At 40.8% G+C, this 24,237-nt stretch overlaps 1 protein-coding gene across 1 annotated transcript in view; it reads right to left on the minus strand.

Annotated features, from left to right (window-relative positions):
• FAM83F (family with sequence similarity 83 member F) overlaps positions 1–17,000 on the minus strand; it is a 29,854-nt gene extending 12,854 nt beyond the window's left edge. Inside the window, exons 1-4 of the mRNA XM_035127561.2 lie at positions 16,423–17,000; positions 6,049–6,216; positions 3,950–4,071; positions 1,689–2,395 (exon numbers count right to left, since the gene is read on the minus strand). Coding sequence (XP_034983452.1) covers positions 1,689–2,395; positions 3,950–4,071; positions 6,049–6,216; positions 16,423–16,968 — 1,543 coding nt within the window. The 5' untranslated portion in view covers positions 16,969–17,000. The remainder of the gene's footprint in view (positions 1–1,688; positions 2,396–3,949; positions 4,072–6,048; positions 6,217–16,422) is intronic.
• Positions 17,001–24,237: the final 7,237 nt, after the last annotated feature.

Below are 24,237 nucleotides of genomic sequence, written 5' to 3' on the forward strand. Positions count from 1 at the left end.
TATTTGATTTGGGCAAAATACAAGGGTATTCTGGAACCCAAGATTCCCTTGTGGGCGTCACCAATAAATGCTGTTACAGTTAAGAAATTGAATATGGAAGAAAAAGTTACCACCTACCATGAGATATTGGAAAATGTGCAAAATGAATTGAGATTAAAAAAATACGAAGAGATAAAGGAAAAATTTTCGACTTGGCTGCAATACTTTCAGGTGAATCAGAGGTTCTTAGAGGATAAAAAATTGGGAATTGCAAAGGAAAAGTCTAAATTTGAGAAGGAACTAATAGACAATGACAAAAAGCTTATTGCTCGAATGTACGACCTGTTATTAGAATGGGAGCTCAAGGAGGAGCAAACTAAACCATCTATGATTAAATGGGCCCAAGACCTGGGTTACAATGTCTATATGGAACAATGGGAAAGGCTGTGGCAGAAAGACTTGAAATTTACCGCCTGTTACAATCTGCGGGAGAATATTCTCAAAATGATGTACAGGTGGTATCAAACACCAGACAAAATATCAAGGATGTATAAAAATAAATCACCAATATGTTGGAGGTGCGAGAAGGAGATAGGGACCCAAATGCACATGTGGTGGAGATGCCCAGAAATAAATAAGTTTTGGAATAATATCTATGAAGAGTTGAAGAAAATGCTGAAGTGTAAGATCATAAAGAAACCAGAACTGTTTCTGTTGAATATAATACCAGAGGATATCAAAGATGCAAGTAGAATTTTACTTATGTATGGTATTGTAGCTGCGAGGGTCCTTATCGCTAGAAAATGGAAAATTAAAGACGTACCAAATATAACAGATTGGCAAATCTTAATGAAGGAATATGCACAGCTTGCTAAAACCACTGGGAGAATTAGAGGTCAAACAAAGCAAAAAGTAAAAAAGGAGTGGAGGATTTTTGAAGACTATATAAATTCATCCAAATAACCAAATCCCGATAGCAGAACAGAATTGAACCATGTCGAAATTTTAAGGATAAGGAAATGTTGATAAGAACTTAAGTGTGAATTTAAATGGGTGTATATAATTTACACAGGATATGATTGGAAGAACGCTCTTCTTTTTTTTCTTATTTATTTTTTTTTCTTTCCTTTTTCTTTTTCTTCCTATATAATCTCCCTATATAATTGTTTTTGTTTCAATTCCCTCCTCTTTCTTTCCCTTGTATTTTTATTTCCTTTACACTTGACATTCCTTTTTTCTTCTTTTTCTCTCAAATGTGGATTCCTTTATATGTAAAAGGGAGATGTATCAATTTCCTGTATGTGTTTTTGAAAATCTTTTGTGTTTCTGCAAATTTGTATGGCTTTTAACATTTGAAATAAATAAAAATTATTTAAAAAAAAAAAAAGGAATCAAAATACCTGATTCCTGAACCTAATTTATGAAAGAGAGAGAAATGTGAATTTATCCCATTAGCCCTCTAAATTAAACTCATCTAGAAACAAAGCTATCAGATGAGGTTAGTGTCAGATTTCAGGATTATACTAATACTTGATATAGCTGCCCTCCTTTCACTCTGCCCATACATTGACAGGTCTATCACCCAGTACGGAAGTTTGGGGATCTGAAAGCAGAATAGAGAAGAGCAAGCTTTTCTGAAAATAAATCCTGAAAGAGTAACTATTTTGTTGCTAAAAACAAAAAATAAAGTCTTCCCCAGGATTATTTACCTGAATTAGCCCCACTACTACGGACGCTGACAGGGCGAGGGTTAGCCTGGCTTTCCTTTCCAGTCTTCACAATCACAAAGTCTTCAGCAATATCACTGGCAATGGAACTGGCATCAGCATTGAAGGGTGGTGGCCGCTTGGCCCGTCTGAAAAATCCACTGCCAAACCTCTTGACTGGTTTGGAACCAGCTTCCCCATTGGCAACATCATCCTTCCTGAGGTCACGGATGGACTCCCTGGATTTGGATTTGGATTTTAATAGGGAAAGTAGTTTCTGAGGACTCCGGTTTCCTCTGCTCAGGTCCTCAAGTGGAGGTTCAATATCTGGCAGCACTTGCTCCACCGTGATAAGGTCATTCAGAAAAGTTTGTAGTCGCCTATTAGACTCACTTTCTTCTTCCTGTCCTTCTTGAGTCCCTTGTGACTCGTGCCTCTGGTGGGAGGCCCAGCGCATCATTTCCCCTGGGGGAACTGCCACTACCAGTCCATATTTTGGGCTGATGGCTTTCCGGGCCACTGTAGAGGAGGAAAATCCCATTCTCCCAACACCTTGGCGGAAAGGGCATGGAAGGTTCAGCTCCTTGTAGAGGTTGACCTCCTCTGAAATAGCATAAAGTTCACGGAATTCGATATCAAACATCTCCACATGCTGCCCAGTCAAGTACAAGACCATGTTTCTGTCTATGTGAGATGAGGTCCATGTGAAACTATCAAACAAGAGATATTGTTGTTAAAGCACTGCAATCAGAAACAGTTACACTCTCACATCTAAGCTCATACCATCTAGGAAAACATGTCACACTAATCAGGAAGCATATTTATTATCCAAGCACATTTGTTAATTTATAGACACACATAGCAGAGAAAGTGCTGTGAAGATAGACATGTGACAGTCAAACATTTTTGTGATTTCTGTGTATATCTTTTCTCTTATATCCCTTCTTCCCCTCTTAATCCTGCTTCATATTGTTCACATACTTCTCTTCCTTTCTGCCTTTGTTCTGTGTTTCTTACTCCTTCTACATCCCCCTTTGCCCCAGGGTGGATTTGATTTAAATCAAACTGATTTAAATCACGGTTTAAATCACGATTTAAATCACTAGTCAGTAAGGCTATGATTTAAATCATAAAGACTAATTCTTGCTGGTATAACTTTATTATGCAAGTAGATGAAGATTTTTAGAATAACAACTTTTCATATTAGTTTTTTTATCCCCAGTTTAATAGGTTAATCATTCATATTTGGACAACTTTACTGTTGTACTTAGGAAGGAGAAAAATAATCATTACCTTAATAATAACAATTTAAATAGATTTATTCAACTGAAACAATAACATTTCAGCAAATGTTATTTGCTTAAACAAACATCCATGTTTGTTAACTAATTTGGCTAAACAAAAACAAAATATATATATTTTAAGAAACTTAGACTGTCAGCCCAGCCTACACATGAAAAACTTAAATACTGTCCAAACAATCAGAAAAATATTGTTTCTATTCTATTCACTGAACTTCTTGAAACTTAGCACTGAAGGGGTTGCTTCTGTATTCATAGGTTTGTAGAACAATAGGATTAAGGTCTTTTTCTCAACTCTGTTCATGTTATAACATTTTTGCTGTGAAGAAGAGGCATGTGATCTCTGTTGAGTCAAATTCAGTTTTGAGAACTGCAAAAGTAAACCAAGCACCTGTGATAATATCTTGTAGGCAGAGAAACTGCCCAATAATCTTACAAAAACCTCTGGAAGAGGTGAATGGATTAATGGAATTTATTTACCCCAAAAATTAAACATATACAACCTTATACTACATAATTAAAAAAACTAATCTTTATTTCATGATGGAATAACCTTTGGATGGTAATATGTTTTCCTCAAAAAGCATTTTATTTAAAAAAATCCGATTTAAATCAAAAAAATCGATTTAAATCAAAAAAATCCGATTTAAATCAAAAAAATTCGATTTAAATCAAAAAAATCCGATTTTTTTATTTTTTAAAAAAAATCATTGATTTTTATCCACCCTGCTTTGCCCTCATTCTTCCCAATCTTGTGCATTTTTACTTAGAAGCATAGGCAACGTGAGAACAATTCTGGGCTAGATGGACCAAAGGTCTGACTTCAGGTGTGAAACTAGGAACAAATGATTAAGCTAAGTTGCGAAAGGATCAGGACACGTTTCGTGTTCCAGTTAGCAGAGGGAAAGTTACATGTGTAGCTATATATGTAAAAGAAAAACCCACCCTGAATTAGCAACTGACCTGTACGATCCAGTAAGAACTTTTTCACCATCCACCATCAGGAAGCGTGTAGCCAAGTTGCCTTGGATCTTCCCTGATGGCATGTAGAACCCAACTCCAGTCACACAACGCACACGGATATTCTGACAGAAAGAAAAAGCACAGTATTATTATTATATAGTGGCCTTCATCTGAAGATCACAGAGCAGTTCACAACATACAAATACAAAATGAGAAACCTAAATACATAATAAAATTAAATACATAATAAAATTAAAATAAACCCACAAACACATGTAAAGGTTCATAGAATGCTAACCAGCCAAAGGCCTGGTTACAGATAAATGTTTTTGCCTAGAGCCTAAAGATATGTTATGAAGGCGCATCCCACAACAAGGGAGCAACTGCAGAAAAAGCCTGTTCATGTGTTGCCACTCTCTGGACCCTTTGTGGAGGAGCCACACAAAGAAGGGCTTCAGATGATGATTTCAGGGTCTGGGTAGGTTCATATGTGGAGAGTTGGCCCTTGGAGTGTTATAGTCCTGAGCCCTTTAAGGTTTTATAGACCAAAACCAGCACTTTGAATTGGGCCCAGAAACTAACTGGCAGCCAGTGCAATTGGGCCAGGATTGGTATAATACGCTCAAACAATCTTGCCAAACAGTGAACAACCTGGCTGCCAAATTCTGCACCAGCTGAAGTTTCTGAACCAAAGAAAGAAAGAAAGAAAGAAAGAAAGAAAGAAAGAAAGGGAAAGGCAGGCAGGCAAACTTATTTGAGCCTGGAAAAGTAGTTGTTGGGTGAAGAATGAGAACCTTCATGATTAGGAATACCCTAATTTAGGGAAGGTTCTTTGTACATGAAAAAAGTGGTGATGATTATCAACAACAATAATTTCCATAGTATGCTGAATATAAAAAGTGCTTGACAGTTCTTACTTCGTCCTCTGAACAGCTCTGCAAAAGTAGACAATGGACATTCAAATGTAACAGTTGGGGGAACAGAGGATCTGAGACCATGCATTGCAAAAGGCTGACCAGATCTATAAAGGTGAAAGTCAGTGAACAAAGATGCTATTCAGTCTTAGAAGAAAGCAAGAGAACCTCTTCATGCAATAAAACTTGTGGGAATCTACAGCGAATGTTTAAACTGAAGAAAGAAAGAATCTGCACACCTTTTTTGCAGAGAGAATGAAGCAAATACCAGAGCATTACACTGCAGTTAAGGCTGCAATGCTGAGGACAATTATTCAGAAGCAAGGGCCACTGAAACCAGTGATAATAAATCCTGATGCACATATGGACCTCCATCTTTCTTTTCATACAAAACTGCTGGAAACCACACTCTGCCATCATCTAGCAATGTTCCCAGTGCCATTCTGAAACAATTTTAGAAGCAACTGGCAGCTGCTGCTGAGTATAGAAACTTGCCTTTCTTTCATGTTAAAAAGGAAAGGAAAAGATGGAAAGGCTGCCTCATAAAGTGGTACTCCACTATCTGAAAATGTTGCAACCTTTGCTCGAGTCCCATTAAGATTACGGTATAGCAATTCTCCCTGCGTCATCACTGGAGGACAAAGGTTCCAGCGAAGGTGGAGAAGTGACTTGTGCTCAACCCTACTTACAATGTAAGTCACGTAACAATTCTATAATAATTTTAATGGGTCTGTGACCATACAATAAATCACTGATTCCATAAATAAATAATAATTCATGAACAACAAGATGTGCATAAAGTTATGAAATGTGAAATAGCCACACAAAAATACTGCTCATTAATAGTTCCTCATCATCCTGGAAAAGTGACAAGTGGGGAAGTGCAGGCTTCTGTCCTGGGCCCGTTGTTATTGAGCATCTTTACAGATTGGAGAACCGGGACAAAACTAATAATGAATCCCAATAGGGACAAATGCAAGGTTTTACACTTAGACAGGAAGAACCAACTGCACAAACAGAAGATGGAGGGGACCCCTGGCTAGGTGATCAGTGGCAATAGGTGAAGAAAGAATCAAGTCCTCTAACGACAATAATTCTTCAATCTACTCAAATTTATATTAAAACTGTGCTTTGATACCTCTCAGCTATGATTCTCATTAATCACAGTGCACATCATCAGCTCACCCGGATATAGAAATCACTCAGCTCCATGCCTTTGCACATTTCCAGGAAAAATTTACAGCCTTCTTCATCCAAGATGATATAAACAGGGATCCGACGCTTGTATGATGCATCTACAATATCCCGGAAGATGTCCCTGTCAGTGAACTGGTCCATGACTACTGCTATAATCTGGCCATGAAAGAGAACAAGCAGTTATTTTAAAAAGCAATACTGCAATAAGGCAGAGATTTCTGTCCTTATGCCATCAGGGCTTATCACATATACCCATGACATGCTACACGCTATGAAAAACATATGCTTCAACATATTTGGGAGTACATTATTTGACAGCGTGGTTTTTACTGCCTGAACAGACAAGAAAGCTTGTTAGTTCTTGTTCAGAGCCACCCTAGGGTTTCCAGTGAGTGTTCCATGTTGAGTAGTGTCTGAAAAATACTGTAGACAGTGTACAGTCATACCTCAGTTTAAGTATGCTTTGATTTGAGTACTTTCAGTTTAAGTACTCTGTGGACCCATCTGGAACTGGTTAATCCACTTTCCATTACTTTCAATGGGAAAGTTCGCTTCAGGTTAAGTACACTTCAGGTTAAGTACGGACTTCCAGAACCAATTACACTCATACTTCGGGTTAAGTACGCTTCAGTTTAAGTACTCTGCGAACCTTCTGGAACAGATTAATCCACTTTCCATTACTTTCAATGGGAAAGTTCGCTTCAGGTTAAGTACGCTTCAGTTTAAGTACTCTGCGAACCTTCTGGAACAGATTAATCCACTTTCCATTACTTTCAATGGGAAAGTTTGCTTCAGGTTAAGTATGCTTCAGGTTAAGTACAGACTTCCGGAACCAATTGTGTACTTAAACCGAGGTACCACTGTATTTGCTCTAATCTAAACTGCATGACCTGACTTCTCACAATGATTTAACCTGTTTTCTGGAAGTGACGTACCCACCCACTCCCAACAACCCAATCTAGTATTCATCCACCTAATAGGAATCATAGTCAACCCCTAATGCAGGATTTAGTCAAAATATCCCTCTTTTTTAAGAGTCCTCACCCTCTTAATGAATGAGGTGGAATGCTACAATTGACCATTTTAGCAGTTAATGGTAATGAGCTCCTCCAATGCAGGTATCCATAACTGAGTGGTAGAGCACATGCATGCAGATGATCCCAGGTTCAATTCCTAGCAAAAGAATTAGGTAGCATGTAATACAAAAGAACTTGGACTGAGAGCCACTACTCATCAAAGCAAACAATATTGGGCTAGATGGACAGATAGTCTTAACTGAAGTGACTTCCTGTGGAGGCCTCAAAAATTAATACCGCTGGTTCCATACTGCAGTGGAAAGAGATTTTAAAGTATGCCCCCCCCCAAAAAGTGTTTTTAAATTGCTTCTTTCCTTTCTTTGGGTAGTGATACGTAACATTAAGAGGATTTTTATAGTTCTATATACATGTGTGAATAGGTCCTGTGGAATTCAGTGTGACTTATACCCAAGTGTAGTGCACATGAGCTCACTTGTTTTTCAGATAAACCACACTATTTTTGGATCAGCAATAATTACTTGAATGAGCATCTATTTTGCTATATTGGCCCATCCTTAATATCTAAAATAAATTGTACAAGTTTGTGTTGCAAAAACTGTTTGAACTCAAATACTAGCAACACTACTTATTAGTCCTGCTTTGGGGCAGATTGCCATTAGCTGCATTCTCCTTCTAAATTAGAGGCATTTTCTTTGGATGTCTTGCCTGAGCCAAATCTTGCAAGGCTGCCAATCCTGATGGAGGTCAACTGGGTTTCAGAAAGGTTGGAACTTTTTAAATACTCCCCTTAATGAAGACAGGACCATACAAGCAGAATAGAAGGCCAGCAAGAACAAGTGAGAAACAGGGAGGTGCTCTACAGACCTAGAGGCCAATCTGCACTGCTACATACATTACCTATTGAGGAAATGCATTAACTTGGAAGCGTCATAGAGCCCAGACACTGCTAATTAAATAGGATCCCTCTTTCTTTGCTCTGGGGGGTTTGATATATCCTGCACCACTGGATTCTTACAACAAAGACAAGACATCTGAAGGCAGCCCTGTTTAGAGAGGCTTTTTAATGTTTAATAGATTATTGTATTTTATTTTTCTGTTGGAAGCCGCCCAGAGTGGCTGGGGAAACCCAGCCAGATGGGCGGGGTATAAATAATAATAATTGTTGTTGTTTTGTTGTTGTTGTTGTTGTTGTTATTATTATTATTAATTTTATTATTAATTTGGGCGTAGGACTGAGAAACATAATACGATTCTGCAAGGTATCCATAGCTAAGTTACTTAGCCTTTCTAGATTATGTGCAACTCTAACTAGAGCTTGGCGGTAGAACAGCACACATTTTGTAAAGGTGATAAGAGGTATAATAGAATCAGAATGTTTAACAGGATGGCAGAGTAGTAATTAATCTGGAAGATAAATCAACAAAAGCAAATGGAGGAAGACAAATTTCAAATGAAAATAATTCAGCACTCCTTCTCTCAGCTTCCTCTCACTGCAGAACTGTACCCTTCTGCAGCATGTTAGCATTATATCAGAGGGAGAGGAATCCCAATTCTCCAAAACATTATTTTGAAGATTATCTGAATGGAGGTCTCTGTCTCACCTGCCTGACTGTTTGTGGTGAGTTTATGGTAGCAGGTAAAAACAAGGCTCTCATTTAGGATATTCAGATGTTATGGTATTTCTTAACATACATCAATTCCCAAAAACAGCTCAGATTAAAAATTACTTGCATATGCCTACAAGTATAGAAAACCCCAAACAACCAAGTTATTTTATCTCCATAAACTCTTTGATGTAACATTTGTACTTAAGATAATCATAGGACTGCATTCCAACAATGCAAAACAGACTACTGTTCTATCCTCCCTGCTCCCCCAAAATCAGCTCAAGGGGGTTGGTGGACCCTCTAGAGCAGATTGGGGGAGAGGCATGGGAGGAGAGGAAATGGAAGTCACATTGCTTGAGTGAAACGCTGTATGCTCTTGCACAGAACTGGCTACAACCCATTGAGGTAGAAGAGATTCACAAGTTATCTAGCATAACCCCCTGCCAATGAAGGAAATTCAATGCTACATCTCTGCTTAAAATTCCCTAACAAGGGAGAGTACACCTCTCTCTATGGCAATCTGTTCCACTAAAGGGCAGCTGAAACTATTAAGGAAGTTCTTCCTAACGTTGAGTTAAAATTCCCTTGTAATTTGAACCTGCTGGCTCCTACCCTCTGGAGCAACAGAAAATAAATTTGAAGAAAGCTACCATATCACCTCTTAATCATCTCTTCTCCAGGCTAAACACACCCAACTCCTCCAACCTTTCCTTATAGGACTCACGTTTTAACACAGATAATGGCAGCAAACATCTCAACACTTCTATAGGAGTAAAGAAGAGCCTTAGGATGTGGTAACATGAGCAGTTATTACAAAAGCTGATTGCTCTCTTAAACGCTGGGAGGAGCGCAGAAAGAAATGCCATAGTACTCCTGCATCAGCACAACTGGACGCCTTCATCTGCCCCGGCTGTAACAAAACACGTTTCTTCTATATTAGTCTCTACAGCTGGAGCAGACGCTGTAACTCTCCAACAGCTTGACTTCACTTCCGAAAGCGCACTCTTCCATTGTCTCACGAGACAGACAGATGCCAACCTACTAAGAGCTGATTACTCTCTTTAACGCAACCACCTTCAGACTCTGCTGGGTGAAGATTTTCCCATTTTTTACAGTCAGCAAAAAATATTGAAATTACTGTATTAAAATGAACACACTGTAAACCAGTGCATCAGTGGCTGAAATATACAGTCTTGCAAAGCATTGCTATGGCTCAAGCAAGAATGATTACTCCAGTGGTAGATATTATATAGCACTGGGAAAGCAGGGGGCAGGAAGAGAGAGAAACAATATGGGGATGTAAAGAGGGCTTGGTTTTCAAATGACAGGGTATATTGAGGAAAATATTACCTAAGCCCTATTTCTAACAGAAGGCAAACTGAGAAGAGCTGGAAAAATTATAGAGTTGAAGGAAGGATGCAAATGGGTGAAGGCATTGCAAGCTTTCCTTGTATCCAAGTTGACTCTAGGCAATTTCCCAATGCTTTGCAAGTACAGTACTGGGTACTTCACTAAGACTGTAATCTACAAATCATCCATTCTTAAAGCCATGAAAAAATTAGCTGCATCTGACATTCGTGTAACATGAAATCCTCTACCTTTTTTGCCACTGGCCTGCTTCCCAGGAGACTTGTGTAGCCAAAAGGTCATGCATCAGACGAGCAGACCTGAGGCTGAAAAATCTGAAGAGAAAACATTTTGAGTATACTGAGAGTTAATGTGTTCAATTTTAAAATTCCATAGCATCTATATAAAAATTCTTACTAAAGCCAAAAATAAAACAGCATTCACAAAAGGTGGAAACAGACTCAGACATAATATTCCAGTCTCCATCCAGTGATTGCAGGTGGGGATTATTTAAGATAACAAATGAGTCTTTAAGGTCTCCCCTAAAGCCTGAAGTATAGCTGCCCACTGCAGCTCTACTGAAAGGGAGTTCCAAAGGCATGCAGCCAGTGCCGAAATGGCAGAGCCAGCCCAAGACATTTTGGCACCTGAAGCAAACCACAAAATGGTGCCTCCTCCCAGTCAGGGAAAAAGGAGTAAGTGAAGATCTATATCAGGAACAAGGATGGAAGAAGACCAGCAGCACCTCCTACTGTATTGACCAACAGGCCACTGTAGAGGCAGCATGGGCGGGGGGCTGCTGAACAGATGACAGATCCAACCTCCAAGAAGCATGCTGCAGCTGTTGCTGCCACAGAAGCAGCAGGAGGAATGGGCAATGCACTCCTTGGAGGCTGGACCTGCTGTCCCTGTGGATGCAGCTGCCTGAGGTGGTCGCCTCACATTGCCTCATGGGTGGGCCAGCCCTGAAAAAAAGGCCATCTCTCTTGTGAATGCCCAACTCACATACCTAGAAAGCAGACACACCAAGAAATCCTCTGATTAAGATCTCAATGTGCAGGCAGGAACCTATGTATATATATGTATCTATGGCTATGAAACAGATTTTTAAGATGCAATGGCACAGTTCAATGAAGGGAAATATCACAGTGGTAAAGTACATGATTTGCATGTATGAAGTCCCACCTTCAACTCCTGGCACCTCTGGGTTGGGGAGAGAAAGTTTCTGGTCTCAAACCCTGGAGAGCTACTACCAATCAGTGCAGAGGAAACTGAGCCAGATAGACCACTTAAGTGACATGGTAAGGCATCTTCCTCTAATGCTCTGCCCAGGATGTAAATGCATACTCGAGTTTATTTTGATTACTAATGAAGTGGCAAGAGATACACAGAGGCTTCACAGGTTTAATAACACTAAACTTCATCAGAGCACAGTTAATGGAAAAGAACTCATTCCATGAACTTTACTTTGCACTTACTGGCTTCTTAGAATTTCTGAGGCATACTGTTTATTTTTGCATTAGCTGCAATAAATGAATTTCCATCCAGAGAGGAACTCTAACCTCCTCAGTCTCAATTATAAGATCAAAGAAGGCCCCTGGAAGCATGCAGTGTCCTGGGGAAAGGCAAAGTAACTACTGTACACTCTCCTGGCCAACAACAAGCATGAGAAACCAAAGTATGCCTGGCACAGCCTACACTGACTCCAGTCCACTGTATAGATCCAGCATAGTCAAGCAAGAGTTAAAGCACCTCACCTGTCTAAACAAGTACTGTATGGAACAATACTCTCAGGTCCTGACAATGAAAGCTCTCTGGAAATGCCTCCGACGACACTTCAGAAGGAAGCCAGGAAATCTGAACAAGGATCAAAATAATCAGGAGGCAGAGAGAAAGGTACAGTACTGAGAATTCCCAGCCCTGCTCTCCCTGTCATGTTCCAAGTGTGAGGAGGGGGCAGGGCTAAGCCAGCTTTGGGTTTGTTGGATCCTGAGACTGTCTTACTGCTGCCACACAATGGCATCAGGCCTCATCACATGCCAGCCAGGAGCTGGTGCAGCAATTGGGTCCTTACCTCTCCCTCTGCCATGGCCACAATGAGCAGCATGACTGCAGATGCGATGGTAGTCCCACCACTTTGCCCTTAGTTAATTAGTTAATAATACACTGTAGTAATAATCATGGTATATCCATTGCCAGGTCTGCATAAATTTAGATCCTGACATGGCTAACCAGCATGTTTTCTCTAATGTCCTTTCAAGTTTGGATTAAATGGGCAATGGTATTAATTAGCACCAGGCTTGTCCTTAGGAACAAAGGGATATCTTAGGATATTGTGTCATGAAAATCCTGTGAACTATGTTGCTTAATGAGTTATTATACAGAAACAGTTCCCTTTCAATAGCTGATGTGAAACCATATAGAGGTGATAAAACCTTTCCCTGGCTACTGGACTGTCAACTGAGGTCCTTTCTCATCAGTCCCACTACAAAAATAGATGACACTAGGTAATGAACTCCTTTTGAACTATCAGTTAAAGACATGACACAGGCAATGGTCTCTATTTTGTACTTATAAAATTCCTTATTCATGTTTCTTTTGGGGCCTAGAGTCAAAAGTTATGGTGGGAAACCAGTTGGGACACACAGAAGTTTGTAATCTCAAACTCATTAGCTCTCTTTAAAGTTGTTACATGGTTAGTACCTTACTCAACGACAGCTCTCCTTTGTGCACCCAGGTACATATTCACTGTGTTGGAGGGGCTGCTGTACAGTTGGCACATATAAGCACATGTGGGCTGGCTGATTTTTGGAATAAGGTGTTTGCTGAGATCTCTTTGATAAGTAAACAAATTATTACTCCATCTTTCCACCTGGCACTTTTGAACCCGTGTATGGAAACAACAGGATTTGAAAAGCAAATAACCAACCTCTTAAGCCTGGGGCTACACTGCAAAATACTGTAAGACAGGCATCCCCAAACTGCGGCCCTCCAGATGTTTTGGCCTACAACTCCCATGATCCCTAGCTAACAGGACCAGTAGTCAGGGATGGTGGGAATTGTAGTCCAAAACATCTGGAGGGCCGAAGTTTGGGGGTGCCTGCTGTAAGACCTCCAGTCTTAACCATTTTAATTGCTGGTACTCTAGGGTTTGGCAAATTGCCCTCCCTGACATCAGCTAAAAGTATCTAAAGGCTGGAGGTTGAATGACTGCAAAAGTATAGCTCATCTAAGACTTTATAGAACCTTTACTCTCAATAATGATGGAGCTCACAGGTGAATAATACTTTAATTTGAACATATTTATAAAGGGAATCTTTTCTCCTTTTTGAAGATGGGGACAACATTTGCCTGCCTCCAGTCTGCAGGGACCTTGCCAATTCTCCAAGAATTCTCAAAGACAGAAACTCTGAGATTACATCTGCAAACTCATTTAGTACCTTTGGGTGCAGCCCATCAGGCCCTGGAGATTTGAATTCCTTAAAGTACTTAGGTGTTCCCTTACCACCTCTTTTCCTATCTTGGGCTGTAACTCTCTCCTTGCATTGCTTATTCTGTTACAGACTTAATCAATGGAATGAAATTAGATTAAATTGAGTCCATTAATTTCAGTGGGTCTACTCTGAATATGGCTTGGCTACCAACCAATTAAAACAAATTACACATCCAAGGGTGGATACAATAGTAATTTTCATGTACTGTACATACAATTGCATATTGGATCACACCTTTAAATTCATATGAATTAATTAATCTAGAACTCTATACTAACAATTGTGTAATTAGAATACTTACTACACAATCCTGACAGTCTCCAGGAAAAGGATGTCTGTGGTGTTACTACTTATGTGAAGCAGTAAGCAGTGCATGCTTAGTATTTAGGCCTAAGACTGCTATCCACAAAACACATACATCAGAGTACTCATACAGTTTAATTTTAACTACCGGTATCTGAGTAGCACAAATGTAGTGTAGTGGTTAGAATAATGCATTGGGTTAGCTCAGTGGTAGACCTCTGCCTTGCATACAAAAGATCCCAGGTTCAATCTCTGGCATCTCTAGGTAGGGCTGGAAGGACTCCTGCCTGAAACCTTCGCAGAGGAGCTGCCAGTGAGTATAGACAATACTGTACAGGCTAGATGGTCCAATGGTTCTGACTTGGTATAAGGCAGCTTATGTTCCTGGTATCAAGAACGTCAGGACTTGAATGCCTGCTTAGACTCATGAATGTCAATGGGTGATCCTGGGCCAGTGCAATCCACTCTGTGTTTAGAATAGAATTGTAATACTGTAAATAGAAGAGACCTTGGAGATCAGAAAGTTAAATTCCCTGCTTAATGAAGGAATATTGCAACTACTGTACAGTATCTCAGACAGAAAGCATAAGTCTCTTCTCAGGTGTCTCTAGGGAAGGAAGTACTGTATATTCCTGTGTATTAAGACTACTTTTTAACCCAGTAAAATCTTCTCAAGTCGGGGGTCGTCTTATACACCGGGTTGCATTTCTTATACGGCGAGTATATCCCAAACTCTATATTTTAACTGGAAAAGTTGAGGGTCGTCTTATACGCCCAGTCATCTATACGCCGGAATATACAGTATGCGTTATCGTATTCAACAGCATCTACTGAAGTAAGTGTGCACAGGGTTGCAGACTTATTCTCTCAGTCTAGTGGAGTTCCTGGGATTCTTGTGAGAGTATCAAAGGTGGTGGGGAGAACCACGTATGACACTTTGAACAACAACAACACCACCACTACAAATGTAGTAGAAATAATAAGTTCATTTGTGGTATTTTAATGCCTTACAAGTCAAAACAGAATCTAGAGCATTCAAATGGGGTCATAATGATTAAAATTGGTTCCTCTAAGTACTGGTTATTATAATTTTAGGAATTTCTTAAACATACTATAAGCAAATTGTCTAGGAATATTTACTTCCGAGTAATTTGCAGGGGGCCCTTAAAGTTGTTAGTTGCCCTCTAGCAAAGAGGACATTCCAGCCAGTTTTCCTGTCTAGAACCTATTTTTATATTTCACACTTCCTCAGACTGTCTTTTACTTCAGTGCTCTTCAAAACCTTCAGGATTTTCCCTACATAAAAAATGGCTTTCGTGACCAATGTCTTATGACTTAGCCTGCTCATGACTAAGCCTATTTACACAAAAATAAAGTCCACTAAACTCAGTGCATTTAAGACTGTGGCCCAATAGAAGTCTAACAAGAAAGGATGCAGTCATTGACATACATGCACCACAATCCTAAAACACAGAGAAAGCTGTGGAGATGCGTGTAACTGCTGGATTTTATATTTTCATTTTTTTTCACCCAATATTTGTTTCTTTATCCCAGCAGTCCTTGGTGTATTGGCTGGAGTATCATTTACTCCAAAGAATCCAGTTTCTTCCCCAAAGAATCCTGGGAGCTATATTTTACCCCTCACAACACCCATAAACTACAGTTCCCAGGATTCTTTGCAGGAAAGCCATGACTGTGTGATAGTCTGATAGTAAAGAGCATTTTAAATGTATGGTGAAGATGTGAGCACTTAGAAGACCTAATATCAAGTCTCTAAGCAGCCAGGCTCACTAAATAATCTTCAGCCACTCGCCACTTCTAGGCCCACCCTAACGAAGTGTTGTGAGGTATTAAGGAAATGGGGAAAACCCATTAGAGGAAGTAAGGGATAAAAGTGCCATAAAACAAAGTAAGCAGGAAGGGCACAACAATGACTGGTTAGTACTTGTACACCTGTAATTCATTTCAATGTGACCTGAAGAGGAGAGCACAACAGATTGTAGATTTATGGTTATATCAAGTGGCCTTCCTCTGAAGAGGGCATGTGATTGCAGCATATATTCTGCGGAGAAATCCACGTGACATAATGAAGGAACTTCTTGGATGAAAAACTCAAAATACAGGACACTACAAAATCATGTTGGGGCTTGTCCTGTGGAGTTGGGTTGTTCCATAATAAGGCATATCTACGAGGTCCCTTGGGCTGCGTTGCCTTGCAGGGGGTTGGACCAGATGACCCCCAGGGTTCCTTCCAACTCTACAATTCTATGAGAAAGGCAACCCTTAAAAATAAACTAAAAAGTTGCCTGTTAGCAGAAGAAAGGCGCAACAAGTACTTGTTTATTGCGGAAGGAGAAGCGGCCTTGGGTCCTGAGGGGCTGAAAATGAAGGTTGCCCTAAGTAAGAAGTTTCCTCTTGATGCCTCAGTCCCCTTTCACCTAAAAACACTCTGAAGTGACGCGGCCCCCTTAATCCGCGCTTCTAAGGCACGAAGCAGGCGGCTGTCGAGGCCTCCGAAGAGGCTCAAGGCCTTCCCCTCGCGGCCTCCGAGGGTCTCCCAGGCGAGATACCCACCTTCTGCGCCTGCTGGATCATTTCGCGCGCCACTTGCTTGACGTGAGGCGCGTTGTCTTCCTTGCGCGGGTGCGTATACAGCCCGAGGCGGCTGACTCCCCGGTAGAAAGTGTTGGTCCAGCCCATGTCCAGCGGCGGGATCTCGGTGTCGGATCTCTCGGGCCAGTAAGCCAAGGACAGGGGCTTCCCCGAAGGGCCGGGGACCGGCTTGCCCCCCTCGAGGTGGGCATCGTAAGCGCGCCAACCGCCCCGCAAGGCCTGCAGCTCCCGGCTGGAGAGGAAGTCTCGCAGCTGGTCCTTCTTCAGGCGCTCCTTGTACGCCTTCTCCCCCTTGGCCAGCAGGACTTCCAGCGCCCTCCGCTGCTCCTCGCTGTAGTAGTAGCGCGGGTGGTGCTCGCTGACCCTCTCGTTCACGTGAGCGTCGTCCAGGCACAGCAGCTGAGAGTCCGCCATTCTCCCGCCCCGCCGCCGCCACGGCTCCCTCAACTGCCGAGCGGGAGCTGCCAACGACACCTGGAGCCCGGTGAGGAGGGGAGGAGCCGGCATGTCCCGCCTCGCCTCACCTGGGCCGGCGCTCGCTTCGAGCAACTGGCTGCGCGGGAGCTGCGAAGTCAGCAAAGGGCCGCGGCTTGAGGCGCGAGTCTCCTTCTCCGCGTGGGAAGACCGAAAAAGGGAAGGAGACGCCAAGCGCGCCCCGCTGCGCTCCAGGGTTTTTTTTAGCCTGACTTCTGCCCTTCAGACTTATTATTTTGGCCAAGACTAGAGGGACGCTGATATCCACACACCACCAAATGAAAATTAAATTCATATGTTCAATTATTCTCTGGCCTTCTACTTTTACTGGTCTCTTAACGGATTTTCTTGTAATGTGAAGTTGTACTTTATATTTGGACGTGTTCTATGTTAAGCCTGAAAGCAGTTCATATTTTATTATTTACTTGTTGACCCGAGAGTGTTTTGAACCTGCTTCAAAACACTCTCGGGTCAACAAGCGCGAAAGGAAAAAATGATATGGAAGGGAGAAAAGCAAATCCAGGGCCCAACTTAAATTCTCAACTTAAATTTGGCCCAAGTTAAATTCTTTTTGCCGGTGATATTCATAGCTGCCAAGTTTTCCCTTTTCTTGCGAGGAAGCCTATTCAGCATAAGGGGAAATCCCTTAAAAAAGGGGATAACTTGGCAGCTATGGTGATATTCTGATGTTTGCAATCCTGCACCCACCTACCCAAGAGTAAGTCCCAATCATTTGAAGTAACTTGTGAGTAGACATGTGTAGAAGTGTATCTTTAATTGATTATTTATTTATTTATTTATTTATTACATTTCTATACTGCCCTTCATCCAAAGATCACAGGGTGGTTTACAATATAAAAACACAAAAATACACAACGTAACAAACGAAAACGATAGCTCCTTCTATATAATTACTATTTATTACATTATTCTTGTTTATGATTCCATCCTTTCATGAATTCTTTAAAGAAATGCATAACAGCAGAAACTACTATTAAATACTCCAGTCCAATGGATCAATGTCTGCCCTGTTATTTTTATGGCAGCCATTTTATAGGATTCTCTATGTAAGTCTCGGTGCAGTTACAAGGGAACAATTTGTTCACTTGTGTCAATAGTACCGCCTGATACAGCAGTGTCGTGCATGTATTGCTGTGTGGGAGAGCTCAGTTCCTGATGGGTTGCACTCTGCCCCCCCCCCAAGTGCTCTGTGATTTTTAATGGCACTACAGTTGCTAGAAGCGGGAGGAATTGCCTTCTATGGGTAGATAAAAGGTATTCTGTCTTGATATTACAGTGCAAAATGCTCTGATGGGGTAGTATCATGTCAAACGAGTCTGAACTGAACAGCTCATTGCATGTGTTGGACAAGTAATATTTCTTGGGAGAAGACGATGAAAAATTGAGAGCGGAAAATAGCAAACATTTTGGCTTGAAGGATTTATTTGTTTTATTTTTAACAACCTAGATGGCTGGACTGTCTGACAGGCTGCTCAGTAGAAAGGAAAAATCGAGAGGTAGATGAATTACATGGCAAAGGTTGGTAAGGCGGCAAATGTGCTTGATAAATCAATTTATAGTGCAGATTTGTAGTTTGTCAAAATGTTTGCTATGGCACTGTTGCATCAGTGTGTGCTTTTTTGCAGTGTGCATTCATTGTACACTTAGGGTCTCATAACGGTCCACTTTTATGACAAGATTGCTAGAGAGCATCACATTGTATCTTTGCCTTTCAAAAGAAAATAGATGTGCCTGTACCAATGCAAAAGGGAAATTCCAAATTTAACCATGCTGGATTGGACCTACAGGATGGGGGGGGCATGCATTTAAACAGCTTTTGCTTCTACTAAAGCCATTGAGATCAATACCTTGATCCTTACTTTTGTGCGCCAGGCCTATAAAACTGCTGCTTTTAACTGTTCTTATGGTTCTATTTTCTTTTATACTGTCCAATAAGCAAACAAACATTTGTGTTGTCATCTGCTTGAAATATAATTTATTGTGATGTTGTATGGGGTGTTATGGGAGGGGTGGTACCTTCGGTGGGGGATACACTGTGCTCCTGGGGTAGTTTGTCCACCCTACACTCAGCTCTCACCTATGGCTCCTAGAAGCTGTCCACATGCAGCAGTGGCCACATCCCAGAAAACAGCCTTGACTTGCCAGCTAAACCAGGTGAGGGTTGCCAATGGGTCTTCAAACCCTTGGGGACTTAAGGGCTTCCATACAGCAGAAATCTAATCTTTCCAGTAATTAACCCAAGGCAGACTCATTGTTAAACTCATTGTTAAAATGCATTTCCCAACTTTCCCATTTGTGATGGAAATATATTTTGTTTGGATTGTGAATACATTGTAGAATGTAGTTGCACAAGTATTAGGTCACTGGTTGGCTAATGCCTGCTCTGCCACTAGTGATGAACTATGCAACTCTTCCTGTCTCCAAGTCTAATGGCATTTTGTGAGTTATATAGCCTATATCCTATGTTTTCCTGTTAAATTTTAGAGGATGACTGCTGTACCATTGCCTAAACCAGAGAAGCCGCCCTTCAGTACACCATGATTTCCCTGTCTTTGTTTCATAGGCCTTTTCCTCCACCCCTTTTCTAGCATTTCAACACTCTGTGCTTCTTGCTCCCTACATTGCACCTCACCCTGTAATATAGGATTGCGGGACTGTCCATAAAGGCTAAGATGCCACAGATGTATGTTTTAAATGAGTCATCTGGTTAAGCCCTAATCATTTAAAACAAAAATAAATGGAGATGAACCAAAATGGCACCCTTCTGACTGAGTAACAATACTAATTTAACTATTTTGTTGTTTGAAGTTCAAAGAAACCTTGGGCTTCCATCTTCCATACAGGTGTGCTTCACTGCCTGCACATAATTAGACCCAGTGACTTAAGAGGGATTGTTCACATAAATTAATTGTATGCAAATAATGAGACAGAAGGCCAAAACCTGACCTGTTCCCACTTCTTGTAAAAGTAGTCCCATTATGCTTCAGATGTGTGGCAGTTAAACATATATGAAAGCTACCTTGGACTGTCTAGTCCAGTATTATCTGTCTGGTTTGAGACAAGTGTTTTCCCCAGCGCTGGTACTCCAACTAGAGTTGCCGGGGATTGAAGCATGTGCTTCCCTAATGAGCTGTGGATAATTGGAAGCCTGCCTCCGATCCCCAATTTCCCCATGATCCACATTGTACAAGACTACAGTCTCAAAGAGGCTTACAAGAAAAAAAAATACAGGGCATACATAATTTGCAACATAGTTCAAAACATCAGGAAATAAAAATATTAAACCATTCATAGTGCCAAAGCCTCCTGAAATAAAAATTGTTTTAACCACGCACGAAAAACCGCAGATTTCTAATGGGAGACAGTCCCATAGAGTTGGACCCTCTATACTGAAGGCATGATTCCTAGAATCATAGAGTTGGAAGAGACCACAAGGGCCATCCAGTCCAACCCCCTGCCAAGCAGGAAACACCATCAAAGCATTCCTGACAGATGGCTGTCAAGCCTCCGCTTAAAGACCTCCAAAGAAGGAGACTCCACCACACTCCTTGGCAACAAGTTCCACTGTCGAACAGCTCTTACTGTCAGGAAGTTCTTCCTAATGTTTAGGTGGAATCTTCTTTCTTGTAGCTTGAATCCATTGCTTCTCTGGAGCAGCAGAAAACAACCTTTTACCCTCTTCTATATGACATCCTTTTATATATTTGAACATGGGTATCATATCACCCCTTAACCTTCTCTTCTCCAGGCTAAACATACCCAGCTCCCTAAGCCGTTCCTCATAAGGCATTGTTTCCGGGCCTTTGACCATTTTGGTTGCCCTCATTTGGTTGTCCTCATTTACATGAGTTGTGCTTCTGGTCCGTGGGAGAACCACTAATCGTGAGTCCCTATATCAGTAATCAATCAGTGAGTCTCAGTAATCAATCTGGGACTTACAGGGTAAGGCAGCTTCCTTTGTGAATGAAACTTGCCAAGTCTCACCAAACAACGCTGTGGCAAGAAGAAGAATGGGAAGAGCTGTTCCCATGGCACAAATCTACCAAGGAAAGGCTTTTTACGCACGAGACTTCAACATTTTTTTTGCCTAAATCAGTTTGTAACCTGAATGTAAAACATACATGGAAAAGAATGCACATGTAAGTTATAAATGTCTCTTGTGCTCTCCACTCCACGTTAACATAAATAAAAGCTGCACATAAGTAGTGAGAGAGGGGCTCCAAAGTGGCCATTTAAGTCTTGTGGGCAAAAATGCTTCTAATTCTGCTTTACCCTCTGTTCAGCGGAAGGCTCTAACCATCTGTTCTGAGTTATCTAATACAGTACAGGGGCGGAGATAAACCTTATTTTTCAGCAGGCAATAAACCTCAAAAAGTGCAAAATAATGTATTCTGTTCCCTCCTACTACATTTTTAATTGGATCCATTTCTTTACATGCCATCTACTTTTTATCACATTGGCTTTAACAGGAATGGGGTCAGGAGATGTATGGAGTAAATAATAGAAAAGAAGGCCTATTTCATGCCTTTATATATGCTGGTTTTCTCTCAGGCAAATCTTATTGGCTGTATGCTTATGTTCCTGGCCTGATTCCAGATAATTCCCAAAGCAACTAAAAAGTCCTTTCAAGAAATATGGCCTCTCATTGAAATCTTCTCATTACTTAGCTTTGAACCTTCCTCTGCCAAATGCCTCCCACGTATATTCTGGTTATTTGGCCCTAATTACTTCACTTTACAGCGGCTTGCAGGTTGTGTACTACTAGATAAAAGATGTGACACCTTATATTTAACATTTAATTGTAGCTGTGTTTGTCTTTAGTGTATGTGTCCCTTGCCAGTCTCTCCTGTGTAATTTTAGTCCCCAAATAGCCTGCCTCATGATATATTCTTAGTTAAATTCCCTAGTGGTGGTTTTCTTTTCCTCCTTGTAGCAATTTCCGTCACAAACTCTTGCTATAAAACTTTTGATACCCGGTTCTTCAAATGCAAATCCTCATTTGCTGCCTTTTCACTTTAACAGCTAGCTCCCCGCTCCACTTCAAATGCACCAATAAACAGTTTCCATGCTAAAAACAACTACTGTAGTGCAATATGCCAAATAAAAGCGAGCTTTGAGAAGGAAATTGAATAGTGATTAGGATGAGATACAAATTTCTGGCAAACCCTGAAGAACAGTGAGGTTCATACCTTTGGTCTCATGCTTTGGCAGTAACCCAAAAGTTTATGGTCAGATGTTTGGTTGTGGTTAAGAACATAAGAGCCCAGCTTTTTGTGAATATCACAGTATTGCCCTCGAGGTCTTGTGATATCATCTCTTTGAAGCTGGAGAATTACTAAGAATTCCAAATAGTAACATATTTCACCAGAGGCATTTGAACATTATTGCCATCCTATATGTGGTTTGTCATGTGGTTGGGCTGTCAACAAACACTTTTTAAAAACTGTTATTACCCTCCAGTACCAATAATTATTATTCTTCCCACGGACTGTGAATGCAATCAACAACCTCAGTGTGTAGCTCCTTTTTTTCTTTGTGTGTTTAATTGTCATTTCATTTCAAAAAATGTATCTTAAAAAATATTTCTTTTCTTTATTCCCTTTTAATTTTGAAAGAAAAGCATGTGCATATGATAAATATATAGAGAGTGACCCAAACAATTGTCACAATAAATACTTCCAATACATCTGATAACAACAGGGGTATCCACTGAGCTAACAGAGGCAAGGATAAGAAGGACGAGCAAAAGTGGCCAGATAAACTCATACTTTGATGGAATGAAAATCCAAAATGGTTGTTTGTTCTTGTGTGAAATAAACTTATACACCAAATTGTTGCAAAATCCTCTGGTGGTGCCTGGCCTCTGAGTGTCTTTAAATGATGAGTTAGCTTCTCCAAAATGGCAATAACCATGCCTTTGAATACCCTCTATTCAAAGTAACTTATGAGGAATCTTTCCAGTGTGAAATGACCAATTGAGCTGCAACAGTTAAATTACTAGCTCTTTCTCCACAATATACGTTCTTCCCCTCAAACACTGACAACAAACATTATTTGGGGACCAATATCAAGTTTTCCCCAATTTCTTTCACCACCTATTTCCCAAAGGGTCTAGACAAGTCCACTAGAGTTGCCAATAAGTCCCCGTCTCATTCAAGCTCTATCAAGCAACAACAGAGTATTGTTACCTGCCATCCCCAGTCTCCAAGTGGTTTGAGATTCCAGGGAGTTCCTGGTGCGCCTTATCCACCAGGGCCTGCTTCCTTTGGAAAATGAGGCACAGCGAAGACTGTGGTGTCTTTAGGAAATATGGTTTATTCACACATAAACAACCTGAGCCTATAATGGTGGGGTCCACAGCATTCATACCCCAAGAGGTTCTGCTTTCTCACATAACCACAACAGCCTTGAACCTAAACAGACCCCACCCACTGCCCTCAAACATTAATCTTGCCTCCTGCAAGTGAGACAGACTCACAAGTAAGACAGACCACTTTATGCATTATGACATTCGAAGTGCACTTGTTAGGCACTTAAAATGATGGATAAAAAGGGAGATGATAGGAGAAAGAAATGATGTTATAGTTTCTTGTGCCAAACTGGGAACAACAAAGGAAAGGGCTTGTCATTTTCTTCCATGTTCTCTGGGTGGATGGGAGGAAATGAACTGCCCATGAAGGAGCGATTAGTTGATCCACTGCTGCCAACCCTATACAAGTTTTAATTTGACCTTGAGAGACCATAAAAAGAATCTGCCCTGCTTGAAAGGCATCAACATGTAGTTGTAAAAAGAGGGACACCCATCCCACAGACTGAGATTTAGTGTCAAGAAGTTCTCATGATTACTTGCGGGAAGCCTGTATAATTTTGCATCATGTTTCCCCACAGTTGCCAACCACAAGATCCAGCTCCCCAAAATCAGATGTCAGAATGTTCAGTTTAGCCACCAAAGAATTGCAGAAAGCCTGAGGCGTTTTTGGCAGTTTAGCTCCCTTACATTTTGCATGTCGATGAAAGAATGCATGTCAGCACACTAGTGCAATTTTGTACATTTTGTTTATACTAATTAAGAGGGGTGGGAAATTGATAGCTCACTCTGCAGTGTGGGAGCTGCCAGTATAATGGCAAAGCTTAAACCTATGTTATACAGACTAATTATGTTAATATACAACCAACCCTACGTCAGGAATGTAAAATACACATAGCTATTATATTGCTTTGCTTCTATGTTCCCTTGTTCTAGTATACTGATAGATTTAAAAATGTGTGTCTTGGGAACCA

This window comes from Zootoca vivipara, chromosome 10 (assembly GCF_963506605.1).
Source record: "Zootoca vivipara chromosome 10, rZooViv1.1, whole genome shotgun sequence".
Lineage (NCBI taxonomy): Eukaryota > Metazoa > Chordata > Lepidosauria > Squamata > Lacertidae > Zootoca > Zootoca vivipara.